Raw genomic sequence first — 14,090 nt, forward strand, 5'->3', positions numbered from 1 at the left:
AGCACCCACATCTCACATCATCTCAATTCTCATCTCGCAAGTCGTGAACCCATATCCCCAACGCCTTCTCTTTCGTGGCCCTCCTCCCCTCCCTAACATTTCCTCTTTTAAAATTCCGAGTTTGATTTCCGAGGATGACCCTCCCCTCCTCCCTCTGTGGCCTCCTGCCCTGCTCACACGTGTCTGCTTCCCTCCTCCCATTTCCTCACGCCCTCTGCCCCGCGCGTCCTCAACCCCACCAACTTCGTTCTCTCTATCATGTTACCTCTAATTCCATGATTAATGACAAAGTAAATACTCATCACTAATGCTGTCTTATTTTACCCTGCTATCGTCACAAAATACTAGTTAGTATTCACCTTATAAATGATGGATACATTCACACAATAACCTTTTAAAGAGTGAAGGTCGAAGAAAGAGGGGGGCGCAGTAATTAATCATCTTTACATCGATATCACCGATCTTAGTCTCCGTCTCCCAAACTCGGTATGTTTTATTTATTTTAAACATTTTCATGCAGATGCACTTGTCAGCTTGTTTCATCGTGTTGTTACTTTCTAATTTCTTGGACGTATAGCATCATCTTAACGGGCAATATGTAGGCAGACGTTTCCATGACAGTGGTGGTGACGGCTGTCCCAGAACGGAACCCCACAACCATATGCGCTGAGTCGACTCTGGAGGGGCACTTCAGCTCTATAAAAGAGCTCAACCCTCCCCTTTTCACGCCGCCCTCTTCCTATCTTCCGCTCTCTATTTATTATCGTACTCCGGCCATGCACCTCTTCCTCCTCCTCTTCCTTTCCTTCTTCCTTCTTCGACTCCTCTTCGTCCAATGGCGTCGCTCCCGCCACAAACGCTTGCCCCCCGGTTCCGTTGGTTGGCCCTATATAGGCGAGACCCTCAAGCTCTACACGGAGAACCCGAACTACTTCTTCTCCAACCGTCAAAAACGGTAACCACTTTCCCATATATATTAATTCTCTCCCGCCTTTGCCCCATGATTTGATATGACAGTGTGTGTGTGTGTGTGTACTTAACACTTTATCAGGTACGGTGACATATTCAAGACACATATATTGGGATGTCCATGCGTGATGATATCAAGCCCCGAGGCGGCCAGGACTGTGCTCGTCACTCATGCGCACCTGTTTAAGCCCACCTTCCCCCCAAGCAAAGAGAAATTGATCGGCCCCGAGGCCGTCTTCTTTCAGCAGGGTGCTTACCACTCCATGCTCAAGAAGCTGGTTCAGGCCTCTTTTTTACCCTCTGCTCTTAAGAACTCTGTCTCTGAGATTGAGCACATCGTTCTCAGATTGCTCCCCTCTTGGAACCACGCCACCATCAACACCCTCCAAGAAATGAAAAGGGTACGTCCCTTTCGCCTTTCCGTTTGTATATGTCGGTCGGTTACCAACAACATGTGCTTCAGCATACTCAGCGGATTCTGTTGTTCTTGTGGTTTGTTTTAGTATGCTTTCGAGGTGGCGGTTATCTCGGCCTTCGGCGAAACCAAGGAAGTCGAGATGGCAGAAATCAAAGACTTGTATCGGTGCTTGGAGAAAGGCTACAATTCCTTGCCTTGGGATCTTCCTGGAACTTCCTACAGAAAGGCAATGAAGGTACTGTAAAGTTTTGGACTTGCGCCCTGTTTCTACCCCATCTTAACTAATCTCTCTCCCACTGTCTTTCTGATAATATCCCTTTTACATTATATAAAGGCCAGGGAGCTTCTGAATGAGACCATAAGGACGCTGATACGTAGGAGAACGGAAAGTGAGAAGCATGAACGAGGGTTATTGGGAATTCTATTGCGAGCGAGGAATCAAAAGATGTATCAACTCACTGATTCTCAGATAGCTGATAATCTCATAGGCGTCATATTTGCTGCCCACGATACCACTGCTAGTGCCATAACATGGGTTCTCAAGTATCTGCACGATAATGTCCATCTTCTAGAATCCGTGACGGTAGAATCATCTCAAATCTCCTCCACATTAATTTTACCAATTTTTTTCCCTTAAATATGCTTCACTGTCAGAGCATATGCTTCCAAATGTTTCAGAAAGAACAGGAAGAGATTAGAAGCAAACTTGTTGAGGAAAATCGGGGCCTTACGTGGGATGATACCAGGCGCATGCCATTCACCAGCCGGGTAATTTTATTAATTAATTTAAACATATGAGCAAAGGTTGTGGTTGGGTTTGCTGAAATGAGAATGGAATTCTCAGGTAATTCAAGAAACGCTGAGAAGTGCAAGCATACTGTCATTCACATTCAGAGAAGCGGTGAGAGATGTTGAGCTGGAAGGGTATTCAATTCCTAAGGGTTGGAAGGTGCTTCCCCTCTTCAGAAGCATTCATCACTCTGCTGATTTCTTCCCTCAACCCGACAAATTCGACCCTTCCAGATTTGAGGTAATTAATAATGAACGTTACATGCACCACAGTATACAAGAGAGACGATAACGATGATTTCCAAATATAACCCCAAAACTTCTTTCTACATATATCGAGTGGGAGTGGCGAAAGGGATTTGTGACCAAGAGCTATAAAGCCAGGGGATAGGGGAGTGTTATTATGTGTTATCTGGTTATGTCAGAAACACAAGGTTATCAATGGCTAGATTATCCTGTGGTGAGGTCCTTTTCATGTCCTCTATGAACCTTCTCCCCTATTTTGGTGATTCTTGTGTTGAAATCCTTCGGGTTTTGAGAGCACGTGATCCAGTTTTGTAGGCTAGTACAAATAATTCCCACAGTGGCTTTTCTGTTCATTTAATTTACGCGAGTAGCTAGCTGGTACAGTAGTAATTAAGAAATTAAGTACAACAGAGAAATGGGGTTTGACGTTTATGTGATGATGAAGGTGCCACCGAGACCAAACACGTACATGCCATTCGGGAAAGGAGTCCACTCTTGTCCAGGCAGTGACCTGGCTAAGCTCGAGATTCTCGTCCTCCTCCACCACCTCGCCATTTCTTACAGGTATTTTTCCTCACCCCTCTTTCTGAACCCAAATTGATTTCACAAGCCAAATTAAACACGACGATGCCTCATGAAACCAACAAGCACACAGATATCTCTGATCCCTCACTGCTTAGGCTTGGCTGGTGATGAGTCTCGCCCTGCCCATCCATAACATCAGTTCTAAATGTAGATGGGTCCATAGTCCATTGCTAGAGAATAGATCTTTTACGAAGCTTTACAAAAGTAGTTTTGTCTACCACCCTAGATCTTAGTTGACTATGTAAAGGTGATTGTTAATGGTGGTCCTTGCAATGGTGTTCCTTGGGCCTTGGAAGTGGTCCTTCGCGTTAAGGTGTGATAAACAATATAAGATTTCCATCGCAACTGAACACCACCGAAAGGCTGTTTAGAATTTAACGTTCCTGTATTCAATCCGTATACGTGGCTAACATGCAGAATATATTGTAGTTATGTAAACTTAGGATATTTACAATTCTATCCATAAAAAAGTATTGTAAGTAGGCGGGCCAATCATTACCAATTAGATTCACTTATTTACATGTCTATATCGATAATTATTGTGATGCATGGACATCATGCAGCCTGAGCAAGAGGCTTAAAATAGAACGAGACATGTCACTGTGTATGCCACTTGATCAACGTATGGCGTTTGACGACATCTGTATTACTATCTTGGTGAATCAGAATATGGTCCTTAAAATTTACAAATTATATCACTTAAAAAACTTTCGAATGGAGCAGAAATAACAGTAAAATGAGTCCACTCAAATTGCCAGCTGCCGAGTCTTGATCAAATGGCAGAAACACATGTTGAGAGCCAGCTGTGAAAACCAAGACAAAGTCCCATGTTGTTAGCAGTCAAATTGAAACAACCAAGCTTTACTTGACACCACACGTACCTCTGCACAAATAGGCACCACACCATTTTTTCACACTGTCGTCTGTCTCAGATATTCATTCTGAAAGCCGACCCCACCTGCTCAATTTTCCCTTTTAATCTGCTTCAAAGGATCCTGGACTTTATCTTAAAAGATAAGCATACCCCGTGCCTGCCATTAGTCCCAAATTGACAAGACGCATATACATTTTTGGTATCCTGATAATCAAGTGATGTAGGGGGAAAACCGAGGAGTTTGGATGTTTTAATTTGCCAAAAATGTCAATTTCTTCCCAGACAGATTTGGTCAATTTTGTACTGACGCTCTTTTGATTGGTGCTTTAGGTGGCAAGTCGTGGGAAATGAAGATGGTATTCAGTATGGTCCTTTTCCTGTGCCTAAACATGGATTACCAGTAAGGATAACCCGAGGAACAAGACAGTTACCTGAGACGCTGCAGATTTCATTTCAGGCTTGGGAGTTAAGACCTTGACTCAACAAACACGTCCAAACCGGTGGGGCCTAACCAATGCATTCCCACCCCAATCAAGATCTATCTTCTTCCCTTTTTTTTTTTTTTTCAATTTTCTTTCGTCCTCCCAACATGAAAGACTCTTGGGATGGATTTAGCACTGATTACAGTGCGTACCTATCTACATAGAATTGTAAACTGTGTTTCCGAAGAAAAATATATACAATTTTTTTTAAAAAAAAAATTACCAAATGGAAATAAGCATATGTGAGTGTGGAATGAAGTTCGTGAATCTCAAGGATCAATGTGAGTGTGATTTTAATATGGGTAAGGTCATAAGGGAGCCTGCTGGTCCGTACACATCCTTCAACCGCCCTACCTGTGTGTGAAACCTTTATAACTGAGACATGGTATCGCTGGAAGAGATTTTATTCTTTAACAGAAATTAACTGATTTGACCAAAAAAAAAAACAGGAAATTAACTGATACATCAAGTCCTAAGAAGGGAATAATATGGTGTACACATAATTTAGTGAGACCCAAGTCTAACTTATCTATATATCTTCTGTCACGGCGAACTCAATCCATAGTTTCTTATTGATTGATTGAATGAAGCAGAAATGAGACTGGACATGGCCGCACAATGTTGACAACCAGGAAACCCATTGCATGGCACGTGGCATGAGTGGGGTGTTGATGATAAATCTCCACGCGGGCAGTGTTTCAGCACCCAAATGAAGCCCTACGTGGCTGACTGACCATGCCGTATTGGATTTGTTGCGAGCAGAGATCGAAGACAAAAACTTAACATATTTTGTCAATCTTTATAACATAGAAGACAAAACCTGGAATCTCCAAAAATTACTTGTCACTCGAAGGTGGGAAAAGTCAATATTTCCCAACCAAAATCAATCCCCCCACAAGCATAATGTATGGTCACAAATCATTGTCCATTTTTCTGACGAGGTGGAGTGCTCTGTCTCGTGCTAACAATCATGATAAGCAATGAAAGATCCATGCCTTTCCCACAAGCTCGCCTCTTTTCCTCAATAATCATTTTCTGACTAAATCCGATATTTGAATTATATATTTTGTTCTTACACTGACCATCACGCCCAAGGTTTACTACCCTCCAAGGTGGAGGTCACCAAGGGTTTGTTTGTTAGTCCCCATTTGTCTTTCACAAATGACTGATCCTGCCTTTGATCTGGATTGGGGGTCAAATGATAACTAATTCTTGTATTGAGAAAGCCTTTTAATTGTTGCGTGCGGTAATAATTTCGGGTTTCACGGGAGAATAAATGAGACACAGGGGGAAAATAAAAGAAAGAGTGGCATACTGGTTAAGCTCTGCGGCATCCTGCGCCGATTTTCGCCATTCAACAGAAATAAATCAACACGTACAACTCTGGACAAGAGATACTACCCGTCTATAATTACAAGAGTTAGTTGACTAATTTGAAAATGTTAAAAAAAAATAAGTTAAGTTAGTTATTTATAATAAATAGATTTTCTTTACTAAAATATCATTGCTATTTAAGTGTGTTGGTTAGAACTACTATTATTAGAAAGACTACCTTAGAAACAAATACATAAATATTAGAGACAAAGTAGATTAGAATCTTATATTCAGAATCAAAATAAAAATCAAATAATATCTTATATTAAGAGCATGAGGTAGTATGTTTTAACGAGAACTTCTTTCCTGTGAAAGCTTGAAAATATGACTCTTCATTCGTCACGTCTGACTCTCTTGACAAGAGCCTAATGAGACGCAAAGGGTTCAGGTTAGATGACCTTCCAAACAGAAAGATAAATATGTCCCAGAAAGCGTGTCAATAATCCATTGCTCATGTTCTGTGCTTCAGCTGGAAGACAGAGTATGTGGATACCTCCCTATAGAACCTTGCGTTAGAATATACCACTACCTCCATTATCTAATATAAAAACTTAGATTTTTATTTTAGCCCTAGATATAAAATCACAATTCATTTTATTTAAAGTGAGATAAATATGAGAAATAAAGCATATTAGAATCTTATATTTAAATCTAAAATAGAAGTCAAACGAGCTCAAGAGGAGGTAGTATTAATTTGGGGAAATTTTCACAAGCATGTTCGAAACAATAGGTTGACAAGCTTCTGACTTCCGTTTTCCGTCAAATAAAGCAGATGATGCTGGTTTCTCAGATTCTTTGTAATCTAAAGATTGGGCAAAATCAACTCTCAGTCTGTCTTAACATTAAATTATTCTTCTTGCAGGTGAGGATTTAGTTTCAACTGCATCAGTGTAACACTTCCTGTTGCTATAAGCAGCCATTGTGGTGTCACCGGTTGCAAACGTGTAGCTCCTTACGAAGTCCCTAAGCTGCAAGCGATTGAGGAAGAGAGAGAAAATATTGACAGTCACAGTACCAGAAGCATTTATCATCAAAGTTACCATGAGTGAAACATTACTAACAGATCTTCAAGATTGAAGATATCTCAGAGTGAGGCCGCAGTTTCACATATTTTCCCTTAGAAAGGCTTATATGTTTCTCACTCACAATGACTACTTCTTGAAAAACCAATATCAAAATTAAATTAAATTTGAACGACCAAAAATTATATTAACCCAGATAAAATATTTATGAGCTTACCAAAATGATCAAGGGCTGAAGGGGGCATGATGATGGGAGGCAAAAGAAAATCTCAAGCAAATTTACAGCCACCCAAAGTCATTGAGATTTAATAGACATTCGTATCATAGAAACAGAACATTAAGAATTCGCACACATGCTGTTATAGCCCTCCTCAAGATGTACTGTAGATAACATGGAGAAGTTAAAACTAGTTTGCATCAAAAAACAACTCAAGGAAATGCCAGCCTCAATACACACACGAGGAAAAGCTGCATTATTCTGACCATTAATAGTGATGACTCTATTGAACAATCTCGCGATACTTAATCCAAGTAAAATATGCATAAGTTCAGCCAGACATGAATCTGTTTCAAGTTTGCTCCTAATTATCTTTAAGGCTGCAAAGCCAAAACAAATTACATTGTAAAAGATTACAAACTGGGCACTTTTACAATTACAACAAGGGCGGGGAAAACTGCGAGTAGATAAGTTATTTGCAACACTTATAAATGATTGATCACTGATTTTTTTCTTTTCTTTTTTTATTTTTAAATTGTGCCATTAAATGCAAAGGAGAAGCTAGAAATAACCCGTTGACGTACCCCATTGTAAGGGGGTTCGCAAGAAGTTTCCACAGGCTCGAAGGTTAACAATAATAGTCTGATACCAACAAGAGTTGGTCTAATTAGTAAGAAGTCGGCTCATAACTCATAAGGTCGTGAGTTCGAATCCCGCTGCTGATGTAAAAACCTTGTTGGTGGGCGATCTGTAAGTACCTTTGTAAGTATTCTCTGAATCTGGAGGTATGCCTTGGCCCTGGTGAGTCTCGGGACTCAACTCACCCAAACTTTTTGTTACAAAAAAAAAACAATAATAGTCTGATGGCTCAAGAAATAAATGAACACCCAAGTCCGATAGCATAGGAGATATTGCGAACTCAAGAACTTCTAAAAATTTGTTGGCAAAAAAAAGAAATCTAAAAATTTACCGTATGTATTTTTTTTTTTCACCAGAAATTTACTATATGTAGCTGCCCCACAAAAAGTTTGTCCTTTCTATAAAAGCATATAGAAGAACTGAAGAACCATGCAGAAATTTTTTTTGGTGACACGGGCTTCTAAACTGTACTTGGGCACCCGACCCAAATCCGATACGAGGACATAATAGTCATTTAAGGAAATTTGAAGAATGAAGTCATGATCTTGCAAGATAAATAAAAAATTGAAAATAAAATTGCCCTTAACAAGCCCTAATTTTGGTTCCCGCTGAGAAGATATAATTTCGAGTGGAGGTGAAGCTTCGATCTTGGCCAGTCTGGTGGAGGTTCGGAAATCATAATGGCAAAGCGAGAGCTTTCCAGCACACTCAAGAACTTGAAGGTAAGAAACTAGGAATTTAACGCGCTCCTTTTGGCTTTTCATGTATAATTGTTCAAATTAGATTCTGATGAGATTTATTTCTTCGGCTTCTCCTGATTATTTTTCGGTTCAAGATTTCATATTTGCATTCTTTTTTTGACTTGTTACTGGGATAATATTTCTGTTTCGACAGTTCATGCAAAGGGCAGCTCTGAGAGATGATAAGTTCAAGAAAGAGGATGAAGTGAAACCTGATGGAAATATTTTTGAAACTGCTACAATAAGTAGAAAATGGTAATTTTCATTTTCTTTCATCCTTCCAAATGCTAATTTGAACTTCAGTCTTGCAAAAAACGTGTTGATTGTGCTGACATGGTATCAAAATTTTCTGATACAATTTTCACCTCTTTAATTAGCGTAATGGGTATTGGATTGATGGTCAGCTGGGGCTTTGTTGTATATACATCAAATTAGGGCCCCTTATTTCTCATTAGGTTTTCACGTGTCTTAAATCTGCTTTTCTTCTTAACAATAAATATCAGTCTTGTCGAGAGATCCAGCCATTACTTCTGATCATACGAACCAAAACAATCCAAACTGATCAAGGGTTGGCAGAGTGAATATAATAGGTTTTACAAATTACTGAACTGATTCTAGTCTTCTGTTGCTAAGTCGTCCAAGTCTTATCTATCGGGTGTCTACCATTGGCTAATTTTTTCTCTGTTTTTCTATTACCAACTGCGGGACATCTGTTTTACCTTATATCTTATCATCTTTGGCAAATGAGTGACTTTGAAAATTCTTTGTGAAATTTGAGATCCTGTTATCACTAGTGAAATATGCTGTGGCATTTTACCTATACCTCGTTTCAAAGAGCAAAACGATATAAGCACTGTGTATGCCGAGTTTAATTTTGCAACTCGATTACATAATTGCCTCTGATCTGATGCTAGGTTATGCATATTCCCTTATCCTGTTTTAGTTTTTAGCTTATTAACTGGACATTTCTCTCTAAAAATATATGCAGTATCGTCATAATGGAAGGCGATCCCCATCCAGGAGCAATTAAAGGTCGGATGTCATTTCAGAGTTTTAATCCACGTATTGATGTGAGTCGGAAGATCAAGATTGTGAAGCTCCCCTGTTTAACTTTGTGTCTTTTTCGTCTATTTCATTTTCTAATAGCGAATTCTTGCCTTTAGAGATTGAATGAAGGAGAACCAAGGCTCCATCAGCCAGCAGCTGAAGCATCTATTTCTAGGAATCATAGTGTAAATATTTCTACCAGGTTGGTTCTCGTTTCCAATAATTCTGGGTGAATATATGATCTTTTATCGTATTTAACTTGCGTTGGTGTGCTTTACCCCATGCCTGGGGGAAATTAGGGGCAAATGGTTCTCCACCAGTGGTTTTGATTTCATTCCGAAATCCGGATAATCATTACATCTCTAGATTTTGACTCTGGTAAACTGACAAATTTTTTCACGTTTGATTCAGAGAGAATGGAGCTCCGGTAGATGGTCCAGGTTGTGCAAACCCGACTATTAATGAGGTTAACGCCGACCTCAAAAGAAAACAGCCTGAAGACATGTCTGAGGCACAATTTCCAAATAAGTCACCCAAGAATGATAAAAGCGATCGTCATACGTCGCCAAAAAACAGTTTGGGGTCTCTCAAAAAACCAAAGGGAGATAAGTTGGACTGGAATGTTCTTAGACCACCCAAATGTTAACCAAAATAAGATGAGTTCATTGTTAAGGCAGTGTAATCATGCTTAATTGAGTTCTCTATTGTTTGTGTTATTGGATTTTGTATATCCAAAAGTTATTTTCTGAGTGTAATTCAATCGAGCAGCTTGTTATAGTTGCAAGTGCTGCCTTTTACAGTTTTACATGTGATGTGTTTAGGACCGGTATGGATGAGATACTTGTAGACCTTATGGCGTGTTTGTTATTCTTTTTCGTCATTATAATCGGGGGGTATTGGCCCTTTTAACATTTGCTGTCTTCTGGGTAGCGGGATGGGTGGTTTTGGTCTATTAATTATTGTACCAAGTAGCAGAGCGACCAGATGCTCGAGAGACGGTAGACACGAAGAAATATGTAACATAATGCTACATTGTTACGTACAAACAAGGCTATTTTTATAGAGTTCGTCTTGTGATGATGAAGCGTTTCAATGATATAAGTATAACTCTTTACATTGGAGGTCTTCCAGCGGGAAAGTTAACGACAGATGTATGTTTTCTAAGCTTCCCGAGAAATCGTTACATATCAAGAGAATGCCATGCTACACTAGCTAGGAAACACTAAAACACCATCTAGTATCTACTCCATGCTCCAATGGACGAGGTGAAAAACAGGTCAAGAGCGCACTACGATGCTCTCTCGTGATTGTCTAAGCAGGTTTCCAGATAGAAAGAGCATGAATGATACGCCCTTTCCATCCCTGCAAAACCCACCTGCTATCCTTATCCAGCGCAAAGTCCTTGTGATATTCGGTCCTCACCATTTCTTGAGCTTTACTAACGAGTTGCGCGTTAATGCGGAGTTGCTTGAATCCAGCTCTACGATTCCTAACCTGCCACTGCTTGTAAGTCTCTGGCCTCTCAACCCTTTCTGTCCCCTCGCACGCTATAACATTCATGGCGTCCCTTCCAAAGATCCCCTTCTCAAACCACAACCTCTCTGCATCTTCCCGGGGCACATTGGCTTCAAACATGTCAAACAAAGATGAGAAGTGGAACAATGCCTCCCTGAACCGAGTGACAAAAAATGGGGCATTGAAGGTGCCATTGACAACGCCATGTATGAAAATATTTGGATTGATCTTCCTTATCAGCTTCAAGACAGCATCCCTTGGACTGTTCACAGACACAGTTTCATCAGGCAGGTTCTTCAATCTGTATAAACAGTTAACCACAGTTATTTCGGTTCTGTCGATCTTCAGATCCTCCAGTCGGATGGTTTCCCAATTCTGTGCCAAGCAGTTGTATTCGAAAGGGACGTTGAACCTCCTGCAGTAGTTTGCTAACCTTCGTCCTGTCTCCTCAATCCTCTCTGCAGGCCGAAACCCTGATTGAGGAAACTCAATTCCTGTGATACGAAGCTTGGGAGGACTACCTTGTCTTTCTGAAAGACGCTGGATAAGGCAGGGCCATTGAAAACCATAGCAAATGCCAAAATCAATAATGTGAAGGTTATTTTCACCCTCTACCAGCTGCAGAATTGTTCTGTTGGCCAAGAAATTTGAGATCCTGAGGAAAGGAGACGCTGTGATGTATAGTTTGTAAGCTTTTAACATCTCAGCAGCAGTTGCTTCGTTGCCATTGAGGGGGTTATATGATGGTGTCCCAGCAGCCAAACGGGTCTCAAGACCATTGGCAAAGTAATGAGCCAACCGTTCGAGCCCATCGCCAAAAGGGGAACAATGCTGCCTGATCTGCTTGAGAAGTTCATTGGCATTCCTTTGGTCAAAGCTTGCAACAGCTTGGGCACATTGGGTTAGTAGAGTCCACAAATCTACTGCTGACCCCTTGTTAGACCCTTTCTTTGAACGCGTTGCCTTCCCGTTTGATCCTCCAGAGTCAACATTTAGATGGAGTGCACCATTCTGAGATGGTTGTGGGCCACATAACTCGGATTGACTAGTTCTGAGATTACAGAGAAGCACTTCATCAAACATTTCCGTTGGCTCTGAATCATTTGAACTGACAGCAGAAACTTTGCTGCCTCTGCTCCCTTCGTTTATAGAATCGCTCATCCGATGGGTTCTCTTTTCCCTTCTTCCTCTGGATCCTGAGTTGCGCATGGAACCCCCAAGATTCAGCTGCAGATTGCTCCGATCAAGGGTGACTCCAAATAGATCGGGAGGCAGATCTGAAATATCGAGGATGTTTTCTGGGGAATTGACAACACCGTTCACCCATTCGGAGTCAGATGTATTATCAGTGGTATAGCTGCTGCTGCTCTCGAAACTATGGGTAGGAAGGAAGTTTTGATCATCCGGGCTATCAGTGTTTTCACCATGGAAGCAATCAGAGAGTTGACGAGGAGAAGAGGGGTAACTACGACCGAGGGCATCGTAGAAAGATTTTTCAGCAGCCCGGAGTGCTAAGCAATCTTGCAACATGCAAGGCTTGCGCTCCAGGTCATCTTCTTCATCCAAGAGGATTTCACTTATGAATCTGAGAGCCGGATTGGAGTATTTGTTACTGTCCGCCGATTCTTCATTCGTGCTCGTGCTAGAAGATTGGCCCGACTCACTATGAAACTCTGAATTGGTTGGAAAGGACGAAACGTCCGATTTATCATCATGGGTGAACCCGTTTATAGGGTTCTGGTTTGGAAGTTCTGAAATATGACCATTGTCGAATCTAAATCCATTCAGGTTACCAGGAAAGTTCTCCAGAAGAGTATCCATAGATGCCAGTTGAACCAGAACCGGACCAACAAGTTTGACTTTTAATAATCAAGACTGAAAATTGTGTATAAAGAAGAATGAATATTAAATTTGAAACTCGAAACCTAATCAGCCAAGGGAACCAAAGATTCACCGAGACAGAGCAGATGAAAAAATATACACGGAACTAGCAGAGGAATCAAATTTGCGATAAGATGTGAAGGTGAGAAAACTAAATACCGAGACTAATCAATTAGGAGAGATGAATCAAAAGGAAACGAAGGGAGAAGAATAATCAGGAAAGGAAAATGAAGGAGTGAGGGATAAAATAGAGGAAAAAATGGAAACAATACCTAGAAGATAAGGTGGGAGAGTGAGGAGTAACCAGCGGATTGTCTTCGACGCGGAGATGTGATTCTTATAAAACCAAGGAAAAGAGTCATCTTTGGGGCGAAGAACTTTCTAGGAAGATGCTTAGCCAAAGAAAAGACAAAGACAGCCGCCATATTATTATGGGATATGAAACGAATTTTACTAATTACTCGCAATTTTTATGCTACGTGATTACCGGATTACGTAGTATTTATAAACGCTCCATCGGATAGCCGGGGCGCGACTGGAGCATTAATCATATCATCTTGTCCAATGAACACGAGTCACGAGCAGGCCTGGCTGTCGTCACGGTCCACTCCCACAAGAGTTTACCAGGCAATATTAGCTCTTTGCCAAATTTATCTTTTCGTAGTCGGTTAATTTTAACCAACTCCTCACCTCTTGAATTCTTTGATACGTATGTGATTTCTCTCAGTATAAGGTTTTTTTTCATTTAATATTTTTTAATAAAAATTAATATTTGAAAAATTCTAACAAATTGACTCACATGTTAGACCACAAAACTCTTGTAAAAAGATCAGATAACTTACAATAGCTGAGGGAATATAATTTAGAAATGAGGTCAATGAGGAGGTGTGATAGTCAAAGATCGCACGTGTTGAGACTGGAGAGGGAAGGAAAACTTCATCACCAAGGCAGTGGCCGTGTCCCGTATTCTATTCATTTAATTTTTTTTTTAATCCTCGTCCTAGTGTGAACGCATCGCCATCATAAGTGAACAAATAATGATTCCCTTTTGCCTGGGATATTCCAGTCCTGAGTGGGAGAACTTATTATTCACGCGTAAATAAGAGTCATCTTTGATTTTTTTTTTTTTTTCTTTTTGTGAAATAAATCAGAACTCAAAATTTTGCATTTACAAATTGCAAGCCATGAACCTAAAATTTGAGATTTTTGGGGAAAAAATAATGAAGAGGAAGCTGTCTGTTAGCTCCGATTTTAAATATAAAATGGTTTTAATCCAGGATGGTTATAAAGGG

At 40.4% G+C, this 14,090-nt stretch overlaps 3 protein-coding genes across 3 annotated transcripts; 2 read left to right on the plus strand and 1 right to left on the minus strand.

Annotated features, from left to right (window-relative positions):
- Positions 1–737: 737 nt before the first annotated feature.
- LOC114744655 (abscisic acid 8'-hydroxylase 2-like) lies at positions 738–4,288 on the plus strand. The gene is made up of 7 exons (XM_028932817.1): positions 738–955; positions 1,052–1,370; positions 1,473–1,622; positions 1,722–1,970; positions 2,066–2,155; positions 2,232–2,417; positions 4,212–4,288. The coding sequence occupies exons 1-7, from the start codon at positions 777–779 to the stop codon at positions 4,230–4,232; spliced, it is 1,194 nt and encodes a 397-aa protein (XP_028788650.1). The 5' UTR covers positions 738–776; the 3' UTR covers positions 4,233–4,288.
- A 3,919-nt stretch (positions 4,289–8,207) lies between these two features.
- LOC114744649 (uncharacterized) lies at positions 8,208–10,311 on the plus strand. Its single transcript, XM_028932814.1, has 5 exons — positions 8,208–8,337; positions 8,510–8,610; positions 9,344–9,425; positions 9,519–9,604; positions 9,814–10,311. Exons 1-5 carry the CDS (start codon positions 8,296–8,298, stop codon positions 10,046–10,048), a joined length of 546 nt encoding a protein of 181 aa, XP_028788647.1. The 5' UTR covers positions 8,208–8,295; the 3' UTR covers positions 10,049–10,311.
- A 159-nt stretch (positions 10,312–10,470) lies between these two features.
- On the minus strand, positions 10,471–13,166 carry LOC114744648 (scarecrow-like protein 11). The gene has a single exon (XM_028932813.1). It carries the CDS (start codon positions 12,736–12,738, stop codon positions 10,714–10,716), a length of 2,025 nt encoding a protein of 674 aa, XP_028788646.1. The 5' UTR covers positions 12,739–13,166; the 3' UTR covers positions 10,471–10,713.
- Between the last annotated feature and the right edge of the window lie 924 nt (positions 13,167–14,090).

This window comes from Neltuma alba, unplaced genomic scaffold, assembly GCF_004799145.2.
Source record: "Neltuma alba isolate B1F8T4 unplaced genomic scaffold, ASM479914v2 tig00004418_pilon, whole genome shotgun sequence".
Classification (NCBI taxonomy): Eukaryota; Viridiplantae; Streptophyta; class Magnoliopsida; order Fabales; family Fabaceae; genus Neltuma; species Neltuma alba.